Source organism: Agelaius tricolor, unplaced genomic scaffold (assembly GCF_023055355.1).
Source record: "Agelaius tricolor isolate 1412-34295 unplaced genomic scaffold, bAgeTri1.0.p SCAF_55, whole genome shotgun sequence".
NCBI lineage: Eukaryota > Metazoa > Chordata > Aves > Passeriformes > Icteridae > Agelaius > Agelaius tricolor.
Genome location: NW_027269315.1, coordinates 1,176,166 through 1,200,464, shown reverse-complemented (window position 1 = coordinate 1,200,464; position 24,299 = coordinate 1,176,166). Strand labels below are relative to the sequence as shown.

General features: G+C 68.3%; 1 protein-coding gene, 1 long non-coding RNA gene and 1 pseudogene across 2 annotated transcripts; 2 read left to right on the top strand and 1 right to left on the bottom strand.

Moving 5' to 3' along the window:
- Window positions 1-829: 829 nt before the first annotated feature.
- LOC139604841 (kinesin heavy chain-like) lies at window positions 830-23,832 on the top strand. Its single transcript, XM_071456168.1, is given in 19 exon segments — window positions 830-1,646; window positions 4,646-4,670; window positions 4,673-4,732; window positions 5,582-5,655; window positions 5,968-6,072; window positions 6,765-6,813; window positions 7,548-7,603; window positions 7,704-7,791; window positions 9,185-9,309; window positions 11,840-11,944; window positions 13,839-13,987; window positions 16,106-16,254; window positions 17,158-17,351; window positions 18,103-18,171; window positions 19,373-19,391; window positions 19,394-19,531; window positions 19,534-19,577; window positions 21,455-21,602; window positions 23,561-23,832. Coding segments are annotated over 19 exon segments (1,980 nt in total). The 5' UTR covers window positions 830-1,517; the 3' UTR covers window positions 23,815-23,832.
- Window positions 16,637-17,240, bottom strand: LOC139604849 (uncharacterized). Its single transcript, XR_011684113.1, has 3 exons — window positions 17,101-17,240; window positions 16,849-16,996; window positions 16,637-16,678 (listed from the first exon to the last, which is right to left on the bottom strand). It is a non-coding gene; the product is annotated as an uncharacterized lncRNA (long non-coding RNA).
- A 67-nt stretch (window positions 23,833-23,899) lies between the features above and the next one.
- The window catches only part of LOC139604728 (kinesin heavy chain-like), a 3,545-nt pseudogene continuing 3,145 nt past the window's right edge, over window positions 23,900-24,299 (top strand).

The following is a 24,299-nucleotide window of genomic DNA, read 5'->3' as shown; positions in this document are numbered from 1 at the left end:
AATGAGGGGACACACGGACACGGGGGGGACAATGAGGAGACAGGGGACACACGGACACGGGGGTGCGACAGGGGACACACGGACACGGAGAGGGGGGACAATGGGGGGACAGAGGACACACGGACACGGGGGGGACACGGGGGTACAAGGGGGACACAGCGGGGGTGAACAAGGGGCGGGGAACGGGGGGAGACACGGGGGGTGACACAGAGGGGAACACACGGCTGGGGGCACACGGGGACACGCATGGGGACACACGTGGGGGGCACAGGGGGATGGGGGGACACGGTGGGGACACGGGGGACACCCGGGCCGGACTCACGGGTGGGGGCACGCACAGGCCGGGTGGCACTGGGGGGCACCATTGGGGTGTCCTGGGCTGTCCCCCATGGCGGGGCTGCCCTTCTCAGCCGCGGGAGACCCCCGGGCTCAGCTCCGGCCCCCCCCGGGCTCAGCTCCGGCCCCCCCGGGCTCAGTTCCGGCCCCCCCGGATTCAGCTCGGGCCCCCCCCCTGTGTTTGGGGGTCACCCGCAGGGGGGCCCGGGCAGAGCCCCCGCTGTACCGGGGGGGATGAGTCAGGACCGCGGCCTTCCCGCGGGGGGGGGGGCACCGAGCAGGGAGGCCGGGGGGGGCTGGCCCCGCTCCCCCTCCCCGTCCGCGCCCCGGGGTCCCGATCCCCGGCCCGTCCTGCTCCCCCCGCCGTGAATCAGCACTTTGGGGGGGCCCGTGCCCGGCGCTGCGCCCTCCCCTCAGTCCCGGCCACCTTAAGAGCCGCGGGCGGCTCCACCTTAAGGCGGGGGAGGGGGCGCGGGGGGGCGGCCCCCCCCCCCCCCCCCACCCGCCGGTCCCGGGGCTGCAGTGGCGACAGCAGCGGTCACAGGAGCGGCGACAGCGGCAGCTGCGGAGCGTCAGCCCCGCCCGGCGCCGCCTCCCGCATCCTGCAGCCCCGCGAGCCGCATCCCTGAGCAGCATCCTGCATCCCTGGTACCACCCGCAGCCCTGGGTACCACCCTGCAGTGCTGAGCGGCATCCTGCATCCCTGAGCAGCATCCTGCGTCCCTGGGTACCACCCCTGAGCAACATCCTGCAGTGCTGAGCGGCATCCTGCGTCCCTGGGTACCACCCTGCAGTGCTGAGCAGCATCCTGCATCCTTGGGTACCACCCGGGCAGCATCCTGCATCACTGAGCAACATCCTGCATCTCTGAGCAGCATCCTGCATCCTTGGGTACCACCCCCGAGCAGCATCCTGCATCCTTGGGCAGCATCCTGCATCCCTGGGTACCACCCGGCCAACATCCTGCATCCTTGGGCAGCATCCTGCATCTCTGAGGAGCATCCCGAGCCCTTGGGTACCACCCGGCATCCCTGAGCAGCACCCTGCACCCTCGGGTACCGCTCAGCACCCCCGGGTGCCACCGTGTCCGCCGGTGCCAGCTGTCCCTTAGGCTGTGAGCAGCGCCCCGGGTGACCCCCCCGGCCCGAGCCCCCCCGTGTGGAAGCCCCCCGAGCCCCGGCATGGCCGAGCCCAGCTCCGAGTGCAGCATCAAGGTCCTGTGCCGCTTCCGGCCGCTCAACCAGGCCGAGATCCTGCGGGGGGACAAATTCCTGCCCGTGTTCCAAGGGGACGACAGCGTCGTGCTGGGGGTGAGTCACGGGGGGGGCAGGGGCAGGTACCCCCATTTGGGGGGCGCTGTCACTGGGGGGGGGGGCAGATGCTGTTTTGGGGAGGGGGGGAAGCGCTGCTGGGTGTGGCCGCTGCCCCCAGGGACTCTCCCCATGCTCTCCCCCCACTGCATTTCCGAGGCTCCCGGAGCTCCCAGTTCGCCCAGTGCCGGGGGATGGCATTCCCAGTTTGCCCAGTGCCGGAGGGGGGGGCGCTCCCAGTTTGTCCAGTGCCAGAGGGGGGGGGCGCTCCCAGTTTGCCCAGTGCCAGGGGATGGCGCTCCCAGTTTGCCCAGTGCGGCGGCGGGGGGCAGTGTTTACATGGAGCGGACACGCCCTGACCCCCCCCGAGGGGGCCCTCAAAGCAGCCGCGGGTGGGGGGGGGGATGCCGCAGGACCCCCCCCCCTCCCCTGCGCTGCGGCCCTGCCCTTTGTTAGGGGCTCATCCGGGGGGGGGATGAGGCCCCCAAAATATCGGCCCCCAAAATATCGGCCCCCAAAATATCGGCACCCCATAATAGCCCCCCCTTGTCCGGGACGGGCGTGGGGGGGAAGCGACGGTCCCGGGGGGACAACGGGGTGGGGGCGCGGGGGTGTCCGTGGAGGGGGGTGTCCGTAAATGGGGGGGTCCATGGATAGGTGTCCGTAAATGAGGAGGGGTCGCGAGTGCAGGGATGTGGATGCGGGGCGAGGGGGGGTCCGTGGGTGCGAGGGGTCCGTGGATGGGGGGTCCGTGGTACAGGGGGGGTCCATGCACGGGGGCGTCCGTGGATGCAGGGGGGGTCCTTGGATGGGGGGGGGGTTCATGCATGGGGGGGTCCGTGTATTGGGGGTGGTCCGTGGATGGGGGGGGATCCGTGGATGTGGGGGGGGGGGGGGTCTTTGGATGGGGGGTTAATGCATGGGGGGTCCGTGGATGCGGGGGGGGTCCGTGGATGGGGGGGGTCCGTGGATGCGGGGGGGGGTCCGTGGATGGGGGGGGTCCGTGGATGGGGGGAGTCCATGGATGGGGGGTTCATGCATGGGGGGTCCGTGGATGCGAGGGGGTTCTTTGGATGGGGGGTTCATGCATGGGGGGGTCCGTGTATTGGGGTGGTCCGTGGATGCGGGGGGGTTCTTTGGATGGGGGGTTCATGCACGGGGTGTCCGTGGATGGGGGGGGTCCGCCCGTGGCGGGGCTGTGGCGGTGCCGGCGCAGTGCGGGGGTGCGGGTGCGGGGGGAGCCGCGGGGGCGGCGTTGCGGGCCGGGGCTGCGGGGAAGGGCCGGGGGGCGCTGGGATGGGGGTGCGGGGCAGGGGAGGAAGGGGGTGCGGGGGGTGCAGGGGGTGCGGGGGGTGCGTGACCGGCGGCGGGCGGGGCCGCGGAGCTGCGGCGGCTGCGGGGCCCCGGGGGGAGCGGGGGCGAGGGCTGCTGGCACCGGCTGGCCCCGTGCCCCCGAGCCCCCCGTGTGTCCCCGTGGCCCTTTGTCCCCATGGCCGTGTGTCCCCGTGTCCATCTGTCCCCATGTCTGTGTGTCCCCATGTCTGTGTGTCCCCGTGCCCTCGAGCACCCCGTGTGTCCCCATGGCCGTGTGTCCCCGTGTCCATCTGTCCCCATGTCTGTGTGTCCCCGTGCCCCCGAGCACCCCGTGTGTCCCCATGGCCGTGTGTCCCCATGGGTGTGTGTCCCCGTGTCCGTCTGTCCCCATGTCTGTGTGTCCCCGTGCCCCCGAGCCCCCCGTGTGTCCCCGTGGCCCTTTGTCCCCATGGCCGTGTGTCCGTCTGTCCCTGTGGCCGTCTGTCCCCATGGCTGTGTGTCCCCATGCCCCTGTGTCCGTCTGTCCCCATGGCTGTGTGTCCCCGTGTCCATCTGTCCCCATGTCTGTGTTTCCCCATGGCGCTGTGTCCGTCTGTCCCTGTGTCCGTCTGTCCCCGTGGCCGTGTGTCCCCGTGGCCGTGTGTCCCCGTGTCCATCTGTCCTCATGTCTGTGTGTCCCCGTGTCCATCTGTCCGCGTCTCCCCGTGTCCGTCTGTCCCCATGGCCGTGTTTCCCCATGTCTGTATGTCCCCGTGTGTTCGTGTGCTCCCGTGTCCGTCTGTCCCCGTGTCCGTGTGCCCCCATGTCTGTGTGTCCCCGTGTCCCTGTGTCCCCCTGTCCGTGTGTCCCCATGTCCCCTTGTCCGTCTGTCCCCGTGTCCCGGCTCAGCACCGGGGCCTGGACAGCTCCCGGGGGGGGGGGGGTGGGGATGTACGGGGTGGTCTCCGGGGGTCTGGGGGTGTCTGGCTGTCTATGGGGGGCTCTGGAGGGGCCTGGGGGGGTCCTTGGGGATCTACGGGGGTCTGTGGGGTCTGTAGGGGAATAGGGGGGGTGTCTATGGGGGTCTGTGGGGGTCTCTGGGGGATTGGGGGCCTCTGGGGGTCTGTGGGGGTCTGAGCGCTCTGTGGTGGTGTGAGGGGGGCTGGGGGTGGTCTATGAGGGGGCTGAGGGGTCCTTGGGGCTTTGTGGGGCTGTGAGGGGTCTGTGGGGATCTATGGGGAGTTATGGGGGAGTCTGGAGGGTTCTGGGGGTCTGTGGGGGGCTCAGGGATCTGTGGGGATCCATGGGGAAGTCTGGAGGGTTCTGGGGGGCTGTGAGAGGGTTTGGAGGGGGGGATCTGTGTGGATATGGGGGGCCGGGGGTGTGTGTGGGGGCCGGCTCCCTCAATGGGGGGTTCCGGGTGGGTACCGGGGGTACAGATTGAGACCCCCCAGGCCCCCCGTCCTTACCGGGACTCCCTGAGGGGTCCTGAGGCTGTGCCAGCCCCCAGCGCCTCGGGGGGGTCCCTGGGGATGGTGACCCCCGGGCGGGGCGGGGGTCTCGGGCCGCTGCCCCCCGTGTCTGTCCCGGGGTCTCTCTGCTCGGTGCCCCCCGTGTCTCGGGGGTCTCTCTGCCCGGTGTCCCCGTGTCTGTCCCGGGGTCTCTCTGGCCGGTGACCCCGTGTCTGTCCCCCTGTCCCCCCCCAGGGCAAGCCGTACGTGTTCGATCGCGTGTTCCCCCGAACACCACGCAGGAGCAGGTGTACCACGCGTGTGCCATGCAGATCGTCAAGGGTGAGAGGGCGCGGGGACAGCGGGGACAGAGCGGGGACAGCGGGCACAGAGCGGGGACAGAGCGAGCACAGAGCGGGCACAGAGAGGGGACAGAGCGGGGACAGAGCGGGCACAGAGAGGGGACAGAGCGGGGACAGCGGGCACAGAGCGGGGACAGCGGGCACAGAGCGGGGACAGAGCGGGGACAGCGCGGGGAGAACCTGGGGACACCAGGGACAGCCTGGGGACAGCCGGGGACAGCCCGAGGACAGCCTATGGAGCACCTGGGGACAGCGTGGGGACACCAGGGACAGTCTGGGGACAGAGCGGGGACAACCTGGGGAGAGCCTGGGGTCAGCGTGGGGACGCCTCGGGGACAGCGTGGGGAGAGTGTGGGGACACCAGGGACAGCCCTGGGTGGCACAACCCGGGGACAGCATGGGGAGAGCCCGGAACCGCGTGGGGACATCCTGGGACCGCGTGGGGACAGCGTGGGGACAGCCCTGGGTGGGACAGCCCGGGGACAGCTCGGGACAGCCTGGGGACACCCCGGGGACTGTGTGGGGCCACCAGGGACAGCGTGGGGACAGCCCTGGGCGGGACAGCGTGGGGACAGCCCCGGAAAAGCCGAGTGTTTGGGGGTCCCGGGGGTGTTTGGGGTTCTCAGGGGGTGTTTGGGGGTCCTGGGGGGTGTTCGGGGGGTCCCGGGGGGTGTTCGGGGGTCCCGGGGGGTGTTTGGGGGTCTCGGGGGTGTTCGGGGGTCCCGGGGGTGTTCGGGGGGTCCCGGGGGGTGTTTGGGGGTCCCAGGGGGTGTTCGGGGGTCTCGGGGGGTGTTCGGGGGTCCCCAATCTCCTCTCCCCCCCCCCCCAGATGTGCTGGCCGGGTACAACGGCACCATCTTCGCCTACGGACAGACATCATCGGGCAAGACCCACACCATGGAGGTGGGGGCACGGGGGGGGGCACGGGGGGCACGGGGGGCACGGGGGCGGCTTTGGGGGGGCTTTGGGGGGGCTTTGAGGGCACTGGGAACACTGGGGGGAACAGCGGGGGCGCTGGGGGGAACTGGGGGGTTTTGGGGGCACTGGGGGGAGTGGGGGGCACTGGGGAGGGGCTGGGGGACACAGGGGGGCACGGGGGCCACTGGGGGGAACTGGGGGGTTTTGGGGGGCACTGGGAGCACTGGGGACCTTTGGGGGGGCACCGGGGGGTTTTGGGGGGCCCCGGTGGGGTCTCAGCGCCCCCCGCCCCCCCAGGGGAAGCTGCACGACCCGCAGCAGATGGGGATCATCCCCCGCATCGCCCGCGACATCTTCAACCACATCTACGCCATGGACGAGAACCTGGAGTTCCACATCAAGGTGGGCACGGGGGGCACTGGGAGAGGTTGGGGGGGCACTGGGGACACTGGGGGGGGCACTGGGAGGGGCTGGGGGGGCACTGGGGACACTGGGGGGGGCACTGGGAGGGGCTGGGGGGGCACTGGGGGCACTGGGGGGGCACTGGGGACACTGGGAGGGGCTCATGGGGTGGCGCTGGGGGCACTGGGGGCACGGGGAGGGCACTGGGGGGGCACTGGGGGGGCACTGGGGGCACTGGGAGGAGCTCATGGGGGCACTGGAGGCACTGGGGGGGGCTCATGGGGGGCACTGGGGGGGCACTGGGGGCAGTGGGAGGAGCTCACGGGGGGCACTGGGAGCACTGAGGGGGCACTGGGGGCACTGGGGACTCTGGTGGCACTGGGGGGGCACTGGGAGGGGCTCATGGGGGGCACTGGTGGTCCTGGGGGGCACTGGGAGGGCACTGGGGGGACACTGAGGGGTCTCGGGGCTGTTTTCGGGGTGCAGTGCCCGGGCACTGGGGGGGCACTGGGGGCACTGGGGGCACTGAGGGGGCACTGGGGATCCTGGGGGGCACTGGGGCGGCACTGGGGGGCACTGGGAACACTGAGGGGGCACTGGGGGCACTGGAGGGGTTCATGGGGGGCACTGGGGGTCCTGGGGGTCCTGGGGGTCGGCCCCACCCAACCCCCACCCCCTCCCCTCCCCCCCAGGTGTCCTACTTTGAGATTTACCTGGACAAGATCCGGGACCTGTTGGACAGTGAGTGCGGGGCACGGGGGGCACTGGGAGGACTGGGAAGCTCTTGGGGGGCAGCTGAGGAGCACTGGGAGGGCACTGGGAGGTGACTGGGAGGACACTGGGAGCGCTGGGAGGCACTGGGAGATTACTGGGATGTTACTGGGAGGGCACTGGGATGTTACTGGGAGGGCACTGGGAGCACTTGGAGGGCACTGGGATGTTACTGGGATGTTACTGGGAGGCACTGGGAGGGCACTGGGAGCACTGGGATGTTACTGGGATGTTCCTGGGAGCACTGGGATGTTACTGGGAGGTTACTGGGAGTTACTGGGAGCACTGGATTGTTACTGGGAGCACTGGGTTGTTACTGAGAGCACTGGATTTTTACTGGGAGCACTGGGATGTTCCTGAGATGTTCCTGGGATGTTCCTGGGATGTTCCTGGGATGTTACTGGGAGGTTCCTGGGAGGTTACTGGGAGCACTGGGATGTTCCTGGGATGTTCCTGGGATGTTACTGGGATGTTCCTGGGATGTTCCTGGGAGGTTCCTGGGAGCACTGGGAGCACTGGGATGTTCCTGGGATGTTACTGGGAGCACTGGGAGGTTCCTGGGATGTTCCTGGGATGTTACTGGGATGTTACTGGGATGTTACTGGGATGTTCCTGGGATGTTCCTGGGAGGCACTGGGAGGTTCCTGGAATGTTACTGGGAGGTTACTGGGAGCACTCTGTGACCCCCCCGTGTGTCCCCCCAGTGACCAAGACCAACCTGTCGGTGCACGAGGACAAGAACCGGGTCCCCTATGTCAAGGTGAGGGGGGAGGGGGCTCAAGGGGGCACTCCGGGGGGGGGGAGGGGCTGAGCCCCCCCTGAGCCCCCCCCCGGTCACCGCCCCCCCCTCCCCCCCCCAGGGCTGCACCGAGCGCTTCGTGTCCAGCCCCGAGGAGATCCTGGATGTGATCGATGAGGGGAAATCCAACCGGCACGTGGCTGTCACCAGTGAGTGACACCGGGGGGACATGGGGGATGTGGGGGATGTGGGGGATGTGGGGGGCACGGGGGGACAGGGGGGACACGGAGAGGGGGACGCAGGGATGGAACTGGGAGATCCATGGCTGTCACCAGTGAGGGACACCGGGGACACCGGGTACACTGGGGACACGGGGGACACTGCAGGGACATGGGGAATGTGGGGGGCACGGGGGGCAGCGGGGACATGGGGGGACAGGGGGGATATGGAGAGGGGGACATGGAGAGGGGGACATATGGATGGAACTGGGATATCCATGGCTGTCACCAGTGAGGGACACCGGGGACACCGGGGGGACATGGGGGATGTGGGGGGCACGGGGGGACAGGGGGGACATGGAGAGGGGGGACACAGGGATGGAGCTGGGATATCCATGGCTGTCACCAGTGAGGGACACCGGGGACACTGAGGGGGAGCATGGGGGCAAGAGGGAAGATGGGGGGCATGGGGGGGCGTGGGGGGACACGGGGACATTGGGGGGCATGGAGGGCAGGAGGGGGACATGGGGGGCATGAGGGGCACTGGGGGTGCGGGGGACATGGGGGGCACTGGGGAACATGGGGGGACACGGGGGGACAGTGGGTGCATGTGGAGCATGGGGGGGCATGGGGGACAGGGGGACACCGGGGGCAGGGGGGACATGGGGGGGGGGGCATGGGGGACAGGGTGGGCATGGGGGACTTGGGGATATGGGGGGCACTGGGGTCCTGGGCCGTTTTTGGGGTGCGGGGGGGGCACTGCGGGGTCCCGGAGCTGTTTTTGGGGTGCAGGGGGGCAGTGCCCGGCCTGGTGCCCGTTATGGGGTGCAGGGGGGCAGTGTGGGTTCCCGGAGCTGTTTCGGGGTGCAGTGCCAGTCTCGGTGCCCGTTATGGGGTGCAGGGGAGCACTGAGGGGTCCCCGGCGCTGTTTTGGGGTGCAGGGGGGCACCGAGGGGTCCCGGGGCTGTTTTGGGGTGCAGTGCCAGTCCCGGTGCCCGTTTCGGGGTGCAGTGTGGGGCCCCGGAGCTATTTTTGGGGTGCTGGAGTGCAGTGCCAGTCCCGGTGCCCGTTTCGGGGTGCAGGGGGGCACCGGGGGGGTCCCGGCGCTGTTTTGGGGCGCAGTGCCCGGGCCCGTGCCCGTTTCGGGGTGCGGGTGGGCACCGGGGGGTCCCGGCGCTGTTTCGGGGTGCGGGTGGGCACTGCGGGGTCCCGGCGCTGTTTTTGGGGTGCGGGTGGGCACCGAGGGGTCCCGGCGCTGTTTTTGGGGTGCAGTGCCCCGGGCCGGTGCCCGTTTCGGGGTGCGGGTGGGCACCGAGGGGTCCCGGCGCTGTTTTTGGGGTGCAGTGCCCGGGCCCGTGCCCACAGCCGCCCCCCCTGCCCGCAGACATGAACGAGCACAGCTCCCGCAGCCACAGCATCTTCCTCATCCACATCAAGCAGGAGAACGTGGAGACCGAGCAGAAACTGAGCGGGAAACTCTACCTGGTGGACCTGGCGGGCAGCGAGAAGGTGCGGGCACCCCAAAAATGGGGGCACCCTAAAGATGGGCACCACCCCAAAGGGGGAGCACCCCAAATGTGGGGACTCAAAAAGTGGGAACACCAGGGGCGGGGGAACCTCAAATGTGGGGACACTAAAGGTGGGGCACCCCAAATGTAGGTGCACCCCAAAAGTGGGGTTCCCCAAAGATGGGGCACCCCAAAGGGGGGCACCCCAAAAGTGGGGACCCTAAAAGTGGGGGACCCCAAAAGCGAGGACACCAGGGCTGGGGGCACCCCAAAAGTGGGGACCCTAAATGTGGGGGGGGGTCCCCGGGGTGGGGGCACTCCAAAGGTAGAGAGGACCCCACAGGTGGGGGGACCCCAAAGGTGGGGGGACCCCAGAGCTGTGGGACTGCAGAGCCGGGGGTGCAGGGGGAAGGGGAGGTGGGCACTGGGGGACACTGGGAGGGCACTGGGGGCACTGGGGGGGGCACTGGGACTGCATTGGGGGGCACTGGGGGGGTACTGGGGGCACTGGAGGGCATTGGGGGGCACTGGGGGGGCATTGAGGGGCACTGGGGTCACTGGGAGGGCACTGGGCAGGCACTGGAGGGCATTGGGGGGCACTGGGGGGCATTAGGGAACACTGGGAGGGCATTAGGGGGCACTGGGGGCACTGGGGGGCATTGGGGGGCACCGGAGGGGGCACTGGGGGGGCACTGGGCAGGCACTGGGGGGCATTTGGGGGGGAAATAGAGGGCACTGGGGGGCATTGGGGGGCACTGGGGGGGCACTGGGGGGGTACTGGGGGCACTGGGGGCACTGGGGGGCATTGGGGGGGCACTGGGGGGAGCACTGGGAGGGCATTAGGGGGGCACTGGGGGGGGCATTGGGAGGGCACTGGGGGGCACTGGGGGGCATTGGGGGGCACTAGGGGGGCACTGGGGGGTACTGGGGGCACTGGGGGCACTGGGGGGCACTGGGGGGCATTGGGGGGGCACTGGGGGCACTGGGGGGGGGGGCACTGGGGTGCATTGGGGGCACTGGGGGAGGGCACTGGGAGGGCATTAGGGGGCACTGGGGGGGCATTGGGAGGGCACTGGGGGGCACTGGAGGCACTGGGGGGCACTGGGGGGCACTGGGGGGCATCGGGGGACACTGGGGGGCCCCTCCACCCAGAGAGGGTGCATTCATGAGGTTTTGGGGGGCATTGGGAGGGTGGGGGGTCTCTGGGGGGAGGCTGGGGGGGTTTGGGAGGACTTTGGTGCTCTGTGGGACACTGGGACAGTGGGGGTCTTGGGGACACACTGGGGTTTTTGGGGGCCATTGGGGCCATTTTTGGGGTCAATGGGTTTTTTGGGGCTGTTGGGGTTTAGGGTCATTGGGGGTTTTTTGGGCCATTTTTGGGGCCATTGTGGTTTTTTGAGGCCATTGGGGGTTTTTGAAGCCGCTGGGGTTTGGGACCATTGGGGCCATTTTTGGGGCCATTGTGGTTTAGGAACATTGTGTTTTGGGGCTGTTGGGGTTTGGAGACATTGGGGTTTTTAAAGCCATTGGGACCATTTTTGGGGCCATGGGATTTGAGGCCAATGGGGTTTTTTGGGGCCGTTGGGGTTTGGGGCCATTGTGGGGCCATGGGATTTGAGGCCAATGGGGTTTTTTGGGGCCGTTGGGGTTTGGGGCCATTGGGGTTTGGGGTTTTTGGGGTTTGGGGTTTTTGGCATTTGGGGCCATTGGGGTTTGGGGCCGTTGGGGTTTGGAGCCATTGGGGTTTGTGGTTTTTGGGGTTTGGAGCTGTTGGGGTTTGGGGCCATTGGGGTTTGTGGTTTTTGCGGTTTGGGGCCATTGGGGTTTGGAGCCATTGGGGTTTTTAAAGCCATTGGGGCCATTTTTGGGACTGTTGGGATTTGAGGCCATTGGGGTTTTTTGGGGCCATTGGGGTTTGGGGCTGTTGGGGTTTGGGGTTTTTGGGGTTTGGGGTTTTTGGGGTTTGGGGTTTTTGGGGTTTGGGGCCATCGCGGTTTGGGGCTGTTGGGGTTTGGGGCAATTGGGGTCATTTTTGGGGCCATGGGATTTGAGGCCATTGGGGTTTTTGGGGCCATTGGGGTTTGGGGCCATTGGGGTTTGGGGCCATTGGGGTTTGGAGCCATTGGGGTTTGGGGCCATTGGGGTTTGGGGCTGTTGGGGTTTGGGGCCAGTGGGGTTTGGGGCTGTTGGGGTTTGGGGCCGTTGGCATTTGGGGTTTTTGGGGTTTGGGGCCATTGGGGTTTGGGGTTTTTGGGGTTTGGGGCTGTTGGGGTTTGGGGCCGTTGGGGTTTGGGGCCATTGGGGTTTGGGGTTTTTGGGGTTTGGGGCTGTTGGGGTTTGGGGCCGTTGGTGTTTGGGGTTTTTGGGGTTTCAGGACCGTCAGTCTGGGCTGGGGCTCTCTGGGGGAGGCTGTTGGGTCTGGGGCTCTCCTGCCTGGTGGCTCCCTTGGTTTGGGGTCTGGGCCATCCCTGCCAGGGCTCGGGGGGCACAGGGGGGTCCCTGAGCCATCCCCCCCCCCTCCCCTTTCCCAGGTGAGCAAGACGGGCGCCGAGGGGGCCGTGCTGGACGAGGCCAAGAACATCAACAAATCCCTGTCAGCGCTGGGCAACGTCATCTCTGCGCTGGCCGAGGGCACGGTGAGACCCCCGAGGGTCCCTCAGAGCCCCCAGAGCCCCCCAGAACCTCCTGAGGGTCCCTCAGAGCCCCCCGGAGCCCCCGAGGGTCCCCCAGAGCCCCCTGAGGGTCCCTCAGAGCCCCCCAGAGTCCCCCGAGGGTGTCCCAGAACCCCCTGAGGGTCCCCGGAACCCCCCCCAGAGCCCCCCGAGGGTCCCCCAGAGCCCCCCAGAGCCCCCCGGAGCCTCCCGAGGGTCCCTCAGAGCCCCCCGAGGGTGCCCCAGAACCCCCTGAGTGTCCCGGGAGCCCCCCATAGCCCCCCGAGGATCCCTCAGAGCCCCCCGGAGCCTCCCGAGGGTCCCTCAGAGCCCCCCGAGGTTGCCCCAGCCCGGGGGTCCCGGGTGCGCCTTGCCCAGGCCCCCCACCCCCCCCCGTGCGCCCCCTCGGGGGTCCTGGGAGGGGGAGCCCCCCCTGAGCCCCCCCGTGTGTCCCCAACCCGAGCCCCCGTCCCTCCTGTGTGTCCCTGCCCGCCGTGTGTCACTGTGTCCCCACATGTCCCCAACCCGAGCCCCTGCCCCTCTCTCTGTCCCCTGTGTCCCCCCGCGCCCCCTGACCCCAAATGTCCCCAACTCGAGCCCACTGTACCCCCCGTGTCCCCAACCTGACCCCCCGTGTGTCCCCCTGAGCCCTCTCTGCCCCTGTGTGTGTCCCTGAGCCTCCTGTCCCCGTGTGTCCCCAACCCCCTCTGTCCCATTCTCCTGTGTCTCCCCGAGCCCCCTGTCCCCTGTGTGTCCCCAACCCGAGCCTGCTGTCCCCCTGAGCCCCCTGTCCCCGTGTGTCCCCCAACCCCCCGTGTCCCATTCTCCTGTGTCCCCTTGAGCCCCCTGTCCCCGTGTGTCCCCAACCGGAGCCCCCTGTCCCCCTGTGTGTCCCCAGCCCGAGTCCCCGGCCCCCCTTGTGTGTCCCCCGTGTCCCACTCCCTCGTGTCCCCCCGTGTCCCCTTGAGCCCCCTGCCCTCCCCGTGTCCCCATCCCGAGCCCCTGTCCCCGGTGTGTGTCCCTGAGCCCACTGTCCCCATATGTCCCCAAGTGGAGCCCCCTGTGCCCCCGTGTCCCACTTCCATGTCCCCCTGCCCCCCCCGTGTCCCCCTTGTGTCCCCCCTGTTCCCCTGTGTCCCCCCGTGTCCCCCTGCCCCTCCCGTGTCCCCCCGGTTCCCCCTGTCCCCCCGTGTCCCCCCGTGTCCCCCCGTGTCCTTCTGCCCCCCCGTGTCCCCCTGTCCCCTCATATCCCCCCCTTCCCCCCGTGTCCCCCGTTCCCCCCCTGTCCCCCCGTGCCCCCCGTGTACCCCCGTGTCCCCCCTGTTCCCCCATATCCCCCTGTTCCCCCCCCTGTTCCCCCGTGTCCCCCTGTCCCCCCATATTCCCCCGTGTCCCCCCGTGTCCGCCCGTGTCCCTCTGCCCCTCCCGTGTCCCCCTTGTGTCCCCCCTGTTCCCCCGTGTCCCCCCGTGTCCCCTGCCCCCCCCGTGTCTCCCAGTGTCCCCCGTGTCCCCCTGCCCTCCCCGTGTCCCTCTACCCCTCCCGTGTCCCCCTTGTCCCCCCATGTCCCCCCTGTTCCCCCGTGTCCCCCCATATCCCCCCGCGTCCCCCTGTGTCCCCCTGCCCCTCCCGTGTCCCCCTTGTGTCCCCCCGGTTCCCCCGTGTCCCCCCTGTCCCCCCGTGTCCTTCTGCCCCTCCCGTGTCCCCCAGTGTCCCCCTGTCCCCCCATATCCCCCCGTGTCCCTCTGCCCCTCCCGTGCCCCCCGTTCCCCCCCGTGTCCCCCCGTGTCCCCCCATATCCCCCCGTGTCCCCCGTGTCCCCGTGTCCCCCCCGTGTCCCCCCCGTGTCTCCCGGAGCTGAGGCCGCCCCTCCCCCCGCAGAAGGCCTACGTGCCCTATCGCGACAGCAAGATGACGCGGATCCTGCAGGACTCTCTGGGCGGGAACTGCCGCACCACCATGTTCATCTGCTGCTCCCCGTCCAGCTACAACGACCAGGAGACCAAATCCACGCTCATGTTCGGCCAGAGGTGCGCCCGGGGGGGCCGGGCCTCCTGAGCCCTCTGAACCCCCCTCAGATCCCCTGAGCCCCTCTGAGCCTCCCCGAGCCCCCCTGAGCCCCCCTGAGCCCCCTTGAGCCCCCTTGAGCCCCCCTGAACCCTCTGAGCCCCCCGAGCCCCCCTGAGTCCCCCTGAGCCCCCCGAGCCCTCTGAGCCCCCCCTGAGGCCCGCAGAGCCCCCTGAACCCTCTGAGCCCCCCTGAGCCCCGCGAACCACCCGGACCCCCCTGAGCCCCCCTGAGCCCCCCTGAACCTTCTGAGCCCCCCTGAACCTTCTGAGCCCCCTGAGCCTCCCTGAGCCCCCCTGAGCTTCCCCTGAGCCCCCTGAGCCCCCTGAGCTCCCCTGAGCCTCCCTGAGCCCCCCTGAGCCCCCTGAGCCCCCCTGAGCCCCCTGAGCTCCCCCTGAGCCCCCCTGAGCTTCCCCTGAGCTCCCCTGAGCCTCCCTGAGCCCCCCTGAGCCCCCTGAGCTCCCCTGAGCCCTCCAGAGCCACCCGAGGCCCCCTGAGCTCCCCTGAGATCCCCTGAACCCTCTGAGCCCCCCGGGAATGGGGGTGTCCAACCGTACCCCCCACACTGCCCCCCGAGCCCCCCTGAGCCTCCCCGAGCCCTCTGAGCCCCCTTGAGCATCCCCTGAGCCCCCGAGGCCCCCTGAACCCTCTGAGCCCCCCTGAGCCCCCTGAGCTCCCCTGAGCCCCCCTGAACCCCCTGAGCCCCCGGGTGCCCCCACGGAGCCCCCGCCCCCCGCTCCGTGCCCAGAGCACCCCGAGACCCCCCCGAGACCCCCCCAGGCACCCACAGAGTGCAGCGCACCCCAACAGCTCCTGCTGCACCTCAAATTCACACAGCGCACCCCGGCAGCTCCCAGTGCACCCCGAGTGCCTCCTGTTTACCCTAATTGCCCCCAGTGCACCCCAAAATCACCCAGTGCACCAAAACAGCGCCTGCCGCACCCCAAATTCACACAGTGCACCCCAACTTCACCCACCCATGGAGTACCAGCTAAACCCCAATTGCTCCCAGTGCACCCCAACTGCTTCCAGTGCACCCCAACAGCGCCTGCTGCACCCCAACTGCTTCCAGTGCACCCCGAGTGCCCCCCGTGCCCCCCAATTGCCCCCAGTGCACCCCAAAATCACCCAGTGCACCAAAACAGCGCCTGCCGCACCCCAAATTCACACAGTGCACCCCAACTGCTCCCAGTGCGCCCCAACAGCGCCTGCTGCACCCCAACCACACTCAGTGCACCCCAAGTTCCCCCATGGAGTCCCAGCCACACCCCGGCTCTCCCCAGTGCACCCCCAGTGCCCCCAGCGCACCCCAACTACCCCGAGCGCGCCTCAATTGCCACCAGTGCCCCCCAAGTTCCACCTGCACCCCAGCTGCCTCCAGCGCACCCCAACTTAACCCAGTGCACCCCAACTGCTCCCAGCGCACCCCAACTTAACCCAGTGCACTCCCACTGCTCCCAGTGCACCCCAACCTAACCCAGTGCACCCAACTGCTCCCAGCGCACCCCAACTTCACCCAGTGCACTCCCACTGCTCCCAGTGCACCCCAACTTCACCCATGGTGTCCCAGCCACACCTCGGCTGCCCCCAGCACACCCCAACTGTCCCCAGTGCCCCTCAAATGCCCCCGGTGCGCCCCAAGTGCTCCCAGTGCAACCCCACTGCCCCCAGTGCACCCCAAGTGTCCCCAGTGCGCCCCAATTTCCCCAGTGGACCCCAATTGCCCCCAGTGCACCCCAATTGCTCTCAGTGCACCCCAATTGCTCTCAGCGAACCCCCGGGGGCTGTGCTGGGGTCCCCAGAACTGGGAGGGGAGGTAACCCCCCTGGAGTGAGGGGGGGCAGGGGGTGCCCATTTCGGGGGCAGGGGTGCCAGTTTCGGGGTGCCAGTTTGGGGGTGCCCGTTTCGGGGTTCCAGTTTGGGGCTGCCCATTTCGGGGACAGGGGTGCCCGTTTGTGGGTGCCCATTTCGGGGTGCCAGTTTCTGGGTGCCAGTTTGGGGTGCCCATTTCGGGGGTGCCCATTTCGGGGTGCCAGTCAGGGGGTGCCCGTTTCGGGGTTCCAGTTTGGGGGCGCCCGCAGGGCCAAGACCATCAAGAACACGGCCTCGGTGAACCTGGAGCTCACGGCCGAGCAGTGGAAGAAGAAATTCGAGAAGGAGAAGGAGAAGAACAAAGCGCTGAGAGAGAGCCTGGCCCGGCTGGAGGCGGAGCTGAGCCGCTGGAGGAGCGGTGAAGGCACCCCGAGACTGGGGGCACCCCGAGACTGGGGGGACCCCGGGGCACCGAGCATCCCTCAGCCCCGCTGGGAAACTGAGGCACGGTCTGTGCCCTGGGGGGGCACGGGAGGGGCATTCGGAGATGGGGGGACCCCAACTGTGGGGAGGGACCCCAAGTCTGTGAACGGGACCCCAGCTCTGGGAAGGGACCCCAATTGTGGGGAGGGGACCCCAACTCTTAGGAGGGACCCCAGCCGAGGGGAGGGGACCCCAAGGCCCCCAGCCTCCAGTGGAGACCCCGAGGCCGTGTCCTTCCCCAGGGAGGCTGAGTTGGGCGGGGACCCCTGGGACACCCCAAAATCGGGGGTACCCCCACCTCTGGGGCACCCCAAAATCGGGGGTATCCCTACCCTGGGACACCCCAAAATCGGGGGTACCTTCACCCCCCGGAGCACCCCAAAATCGGGATTACCCCCATCCTTGGAGAACCCCAAAATCGGGGGTGCCCTCACCCCTGGGACAACCCAAAATCGGGACGCCCCCACCCCTGGAGAACCCCAAAATCGAGGGTACCCCCACCCCTGGGGCACCCCAAAATCGGTGGTACCCTCACCCCTGGGACACCCCAAAATCAGGGGTACCTCCACCCCTTGGAGCACCCCAAATTCGGGATTACCCTCACCCTGGGGCACCCCAAAATCGGGGGTACCCGCACCCTGGGCCACCCCAAAATCGGGATCGGGGGTACCCCCACCCTGGGACACCCCGAGATCCGGGGGTACCCCCACCCCTGGAGCACCCCAAAATCGGGGGTACCCCCACCCTGGGACACCCCAAAGTCGGGATCGGGGTACCCCACCCTGGAGCACCCGAGATCCGGGGCGCCCCCAGCCCCTCTGAGGCCGCGCCCCCCCAGGCGAGGCCGTGCCCGAGACGGAGCAGCTGAGCGAGGCCGAGGCGGGGACGGGGCCGGGCGAGGGCCCGGGGGGCGCCCCCGAGGAGCCCCCCCTGAACGACAACAGCTCCTCCATCGTCATCCACATCTCGGACGAGGAGCGCCACAAGTACGAGGAGGAGATCCGCAAGCTCTACAAGCAGCTGGACGACAAGGTGGGGACCCCCGGCCCAGAGGGGACCCCCTGAGCCCCCCAGAGCCCCCCCGGACCTGCCAGGGACCCCCAGCAGCCCCGAGAGCCCCAGGAGCCCCGGGGACATCCCAGTCTGCCCAGCAGCCCCAGAGCCTCAGCGTGGTGGGACTGGGACCCCTGGCAGCTCCAGTGCCCCCTGGCAAGTCCCAGTGCCTCCCTGGCACCTTCCAGTGCCCCCCTGGCAGCTCCCAGTGCCCCCGGTTCCCCCTGGCAGCTCCAGTGCCCCCCTGGCAAGTCCCAGTGCCCCCCTGGCAGCTCCCAGTGCCCCCCAGTCCCCCCTGGCACCTCCCAGTTCCCCCTGGCAGCTCCAGTGCCCCCCTGGCACCTCCCAGTGCCCCCAGTTCCCCCCCAGTTCCCCCCAGTGCCCCCCTGGCAGCTCCCAGTGCCCCCCAGTTCCCCTGGCACCTCCCAGTTCCCCCACTTCCTCCTGGAAGTTTCCAGTTCTTCCCAGTCCTCCCCAGTTCCCCCCCAGTTCCCCCAGTTCCCTCAGTGCTCCCCAGTTCCCCCCAGCTCCCCCAGTTCTCCCCAGTTCCCCCAGTTTCCCCCAGTCCCCCCAGTTCTCCCAGTTGCCCCTGGCAGCTCCCAGTTCCCCCCAGTTCCCCCAGTTCCCCCCAGTCCCCCCAATTCCCCCCAGTCCCCCCAGCTCCCCAGTCCCCCCAGTGCCCCCAGTTCCCCGTTCCCCCCTGTTCCCCCCTGACCCCCCGTCCCCCCAGGATGATGAGATCAACCAGCAGAGTCAGATCATGGAGAAGCTCAAGCAGCAGATGCTGGACCAGGAGGAGGTGAGGGCCCTACCCACCCCCCCCGGGACACCCCCTCTGTCCGACCCCCCTGGACCCCCCAGAGCCTGGGACCCCCCCTGGGACCCCCAACCCAGCCCCCCTGGGCCCCCTCACCCTCAGTGCCTGGGACCCTGCAAACCCTGACCCCTGGGACCCCAATGTGGCCCCACCAGGAGCCCCCAGGCCTCCTTTGGGACCCCCCTGGGACCCCCCGGGACCCCCCGGGACCCCAGGCCGACTCTGCCAGGATCACTTTGGGGTTGGCCCCTGGGACCCCCAGGACCTCTCAACCCCCCCAGGACCCTGAGCCTCCCCCTCGACCTCTGGGTCCTCCTGTGGGACCCCCCCCCCCCCATGACTCCTGGGACCCCTAAACTGATCCTGGTGACCCCACCATGACCCTGGGACCCCCCACCATGGACCCCCCCATGACCCCTGGGACCCTCACCATGACCCCTGGGATGCCCCCCATGACCCTTGGGACCCCCACTTTGACCCTTGTGCCCCCCACTCTGATCCCTGGGACCCCCCCCATGACCCTGGTTCCTTCTGTGCCCCCTACCATGACCACTGGGACCCCACCATGATCTGTGGGACCCCCACTCTGACCCCTGGGACCCCCCATGACCCCTGGGACCCCTAAACTGATCCTTGGGACCCCCCCCATAATTCCTGTGCCACCCACTCTGACCCCTGGCATGCCCCCATGATCCCTGATCCCCTCTGTGCCCCCCACCATGATCTGTGGGACCCCCACTCTGACCCCTGGGACCCCACCATGACCCTTGGAACCCCTAAACTGATCCTTGGGACCCCCACCATGACCCCTCTGCCCCCCATGACCCCTGTTCCCCCCACTCTGACCCCTGTTCCCCCCGTGCTCCCGTGCCCCCCACTCTGCCCCCTGTTCCCCCACTTTGACCCCTGTGCCCCCCCGACCCCCGTGCCCCCCATGATCCCCGTTCCCCCACTCTGCCCCCTGTTCCCCCTGTTCCCCCTGTTCCCCCCACTCTGCCCCCTGTTCCCCCGTTCCCCCCACTCTGCCCCCCGTTCCCCCCACTCTGCCCCCCGTTCCCCCGTGTCCCCGTGTCCCCCATGACCCCCGTTCCCCCGTGTCCCGTGTCCCCATGACCCCCGTTCCCCGTGTCCCCGTGTCCCCTATGACCCCCGTGTCCCCCCGTGTCCCCGTGCCCATGCTCAGGTGCTGGCGGCAGCGCGGGGCGGGGCGAGGCCGCCCGCCGGGAGCTGGCGGCGCTGCGGGCCGAGCACGGCGCGGCGCGGGCCGAGGTCACCGAGGTGCTGGCGGCGCTCGAGGAGCTCGCCCGGAGCTACGACCGCAAAGCCCAGGAGGCCGAGGACACCGGAGACACAACCGGCGGCTGGCGGATGAGCTGGCCCGCACCGAGGTGGGGACACCGGACGGGCACCGGGACACAGGGACAGACACCGGGACACCGGGATGGACATTGGGATGGACACTGGGACACAGGGACAGACACCGGGATGGACACCGGGACACAGGGACGGACACCGGGACACCGGGCTGGACACCGGGACAGACACTGGGATGGACACCGGGACACTGGGACAGACACCGGGACACAGGGACAGACACCGGACACAGGGACACCGGGACACAGGGACAGACACCGGGACACAGGGACACTGGGATGGACACCGGGACACCGGGACACTGGGACAGACACCGGGATGGACACTGGGACACTGGGACAGACACCAGGACAGACACTGGGACACAGGACACCGGGATGGACACCGGGATGGACATCGGGACACTGGGACAGACACCGGGACACAAGGACAGACACCGGGACACTGGGACAGACACCGGGACAGACACCGGGACACTGGGACAGACACCGGGACAGACACCAGGACAGGCACTGGGACACTGGGACAGACACCATGACACAGGGATGGACACTGGGATAGACACCGGGACAGACACCGGGACACTGGGGACAGACACTGGGACACTGAGACACTGGGACAGACACTGGGACAGACACTGGGACACAGGGACAGACATTGGGACAGGACACTGGGACAGGCGGGACAGACACCGGACAGACACCAGGACAGACACTGGGACACCGGGACAGGCAGGACAGGCAGGATCCAGGGACACTGGGACAGCCACCGGGACACAGGGACAGACACCGGGACGCTGGGACAGACACCGGGACAGACACTGGGACACTGGGACAGACACAGGGACAGCCATCGGGACACTGGGACAGACACTGGGACAGACACTGGGACACCGGGACAGACACCAGGACACAGGGACAGCCACCGGGACAGCCCGCGGGGCCCAGGCCACAGCCCCACTGGCAAAGCCCCGTGGAGCCCATCGGGACCCCTCGCCCCCTGGCACAGCCCCCCCAAGCCCCCCGGGAGGCCCAAACTGGGACCCCCAGTGCCAAACTGGGACGCTGTGAGCCAGGGAAACCCCAAACCAGGAGCCTCAGGCTGGGGAGCCCCAAACCCCAAACTGGGCCCCAAAGAGGGGGGCACCCCCTCCCTCAAGGTGCACCCCAAGAAGAGAGGGGTTCCCCCGTGCTTGAAACCAGTGCCCAAACTGGGAGCCCTGTCCCTGAACTGGGGTGCCAGGCTGGGAGCTCCCCTCGGGCAGGGCCTTGGGGTGCTGGGGGTGGTGCCAGGTGGGGGTTCCAGGGCTCTTGAGGGGCGCTGGGGATGCTGGGATGGGCGGTACTGGGCAGCACTGGGCAGCACTGGGCAGCACTGGGCGGTACTGGGCGGTACTGGGCGGTACTGGGCAGCACTGGGCAGCACTGGGCAGCACTGGGCGGTACTGGGCGGTACTGGGCGGTACTGGGGTGTGCCAGGGCGTGCTGGGGGTGCCTGGTGTGGGTGCCTGGGCAGCTGGAGCACAGGGGGTGCTGGGTGTGCAGGCATAGGGGGTGCCAGGGCCGTGGGGGCAGCATCGGGGGCAGCATCGGGGGGGCACAGGGGGCACAGGGGGTGCCTGGCACTGTGTAGGTTCTCAGGTGCGGGGGTGCCCGGGAGGTGCCGCAGGATGTCCCGGGTGTGCCCTGGTGGCCCGGGGGTCCCGGGTGTGGGCGGTGCCGCTGTCCCCGGTGCCAGCCCTGTCCCTGTCGCTGTCGCTGTGGCTGTGGCTGTCCCCGGTGCCAGCCCGGCCCTGTCGCTGTGGCTGTCCCCGGTGCCGGCACTGTCGCTGTCGCTGTGGCTGTGGCTGTCCCCGGTGCCAGCCCTGTCGCTGTCGCTGTCGCTGTCGCAGGCCACCACGCTGTCGCTGGAGTCGGAGCTGTCGCGGGCGCGGGAGCTCGGGGGGCAGCAGCGGCGCCGCGCGGCCGAGGTGCTCAATGGGCTCCTGAGGGACCTGAGCGAGCTCAGCGCCCTCGTGGGCAGCGGACGACATCAAATTGGTGAGGGCACCGGGGGCACGGGGGCACGGGGGGCATGGGGGGCACCGGGGGCATGGGGGGCATGGGGGGCACAGGGGGGACGGGGAGCGTGAGGGGCACGGGGGGCACGGGGTGGGAGTGGGGGCTCTGTGCCATGTGGGATGTGCCTCTGCCATGCCTGTGCCCGCACTGTGCCTGCACTATGCCCGTGCCATGCAGTGCCACAGCAAAGCCGTGCCATGTCACACCCAGCTGTGCTGTGCCCACCCTGTGTCACTTCCATGCCCATCCCGTGTCCATTCTGTGTACATTCCGTGCCACCATTCCCCTGTGAGTGTCACACCCACCCCGTGCCAGGCTGTGCCATGCTGTGCCCACGCCATGCCCACACCATGCCCATGCCATGCCCATGCCATGCCCCTGCACTGCCCACGCCATCCCCTGTGTGTGCCATCCCATGCCACACCCGGGTGTGGGATGTGTCTGTGCCACACTGTGCCAGGGACATGCCTGCACCATTCAGTGCCATGCCGTGCCACACCCGTGTGCTGGCTGTGCCTGTGCCACGCTGTACCTGTGCCATGCCATGCTGTGCCATACCCACACTGTGCCATTCTGTGCCATTCCTGTGCCATGCCATACCCACACTGTGCCATTCCTGTGCCATGCCGTGCCATGCCGTACCCATGCTGTGCCATGCTGTCCCATGCTGTGCCATACCCACACTGTGCCATTCCTGTGCCCGCTGCCCTGCTGTGCCCTGCTGTGCCCTTCCCTGCCGTGCCGTGCCATGCCATGCCCATGCTGTGCCATTCCTGTGCCATTCCTGTGCCATGCCATACCCATGCCGTGCCATGCCATACCCACACCCACACTGTGCCATTCCTTTGCCATGCTGTACCATGCCATACCCATGCCATGCCGTGCCGTGCCATACCATACCCACACTGTGCCATTCCCGTGCCATGCCATGCCATGCTGTACCCATGCTGTGCCATACCCATGCTGTGCTGTGCCATACCCACACTGTGCTATTCCTTTGCCATGCTGTGCCATGCCATACCATACCCACACTGTGCTATTCCTGTGCCCGCTGCCCTGCTGTACCCTGCTGTGCCCTTCCCTGCCGTGCCATGCCATACCATGCCCATGCTGTTGCCATTCCTGTGCCATTCCTGTGCCATTCCCGTGCCATGCCGTGCTGTGCTGTGCCATACCCACACTGTGCTATTCCTGTGCCATGCTTGTACTGTGCCATACCCATGCTGTGCCATTCCTGTGCCACTCCTGTGCCATCCCTGTGCCGTGCCGTGCCATGCCTATCCCTGCCGTGCCATACCATACCCCACACTGTGCCATGCCATACCATACCTACTCTGTGCCATTCCTGTGCCCACTGCCATGCCCTGCCTTGCCGTGCCGTGCCCTGCTGTGCCATACCCACACTGTGCCATACCCACACTCTGCCATTCCTGTGCCATGCCCTGCCATGCCATGCCGTGCCGTGCTGTGCCATACCCACACTGTGCCATACCCCCACTGTCCATACCTACTCTGTGCCACTCCCTGTGCCTGCTGCCCTGCTGTGCCATACCCAACGCCGTGCCCTCCTGTGCCCTTCCTGTGCCCTGCCGTGCCCTGCCTATCCCTGTCGTGCTGTGCCATACCCAAACTGTACCATACCTACTCTGTGCCATTCCTGTGCCATGCCATACCATGCCATCCCGTGCCATACCATGCCATACCATACCCACACTGTACCATTCCTGTGCCCTGCTTTGCCCTACCCAACGCTGTGCCATTCCTGTGCTGTGCCATACCCACACTCTGCCATTCCTGTGCCCTGCTGTGCCATACCCAACGCCATGCCCTTCCTGTGCCATTCCTGTGCCATGCCGTGCCCTGCCTATCCCTGCCGTGCCGTGCCATGCCCACACTGTGCCCTGCCGTGCCACGCGGTGCCAGCCGGTGGAGGTGAGCGGGGGCCATCGAGGAGGAGTTCGCCGTTGCCCGGCTCTACATCAGCAAGATCAAGTCGGAGGTGAAGTCGGTGGTGAAGCGCTGCCGGCAGCTGGAGAACCTGCAGGTGGAGTGCCACCGCAAGCTGGAGGTGACGGGCCGAGAGCTGTCCTCGTGCCAGCTCCTCATCTCCCAGGTGTGCCAGGGCGGGCAGGGCACGGCCAGGGCACCGTGGCTCTGGGGGCACAGGGTTTGGTGTCCTGGGATTTGGTAGCACAAGGTTTAGTGGCTCCGGGGTTTGGTGGCTCAGGGTTTGGTGACACAGGCTTTGGTGGCTCCAGGGTTTGGTGGCACAGGGTATGGTGGCCGCAGGATTTGGTGACACAAGGTTTAGTGGCTCCAGGGTTTGGTGGCACAGGGTTTGGTGACACAGGCTTTAGTGGCTCCAGGGTTTGGTGGCCCCAGTGTTTAGTGACTCCAGGACCTGGTGGCACAGAGTTTTGTGTCCCCAGAGTTTGGTGGCACGAGGTTTAGTGGCTCCAGGGTTTAGTGGCTCCAGGGTTTGGTGGCACAAGGTTTAGTGGCTACAGGGTTTTGTGTCCCCAGGGTTTGGTGGCACAAGGTTTAGTGGCTCCAGGGTTTGGTGGCTCAGGGTTTTGTGGTCCCTGGGATTTGGTGACATCAGGTTTGGCAGCTCCAGGGTTTTGGCAGCTCCAGGGTTTGGCAGCTGAAAGCTTTGGTGGCCCACGGTTTGGTGAC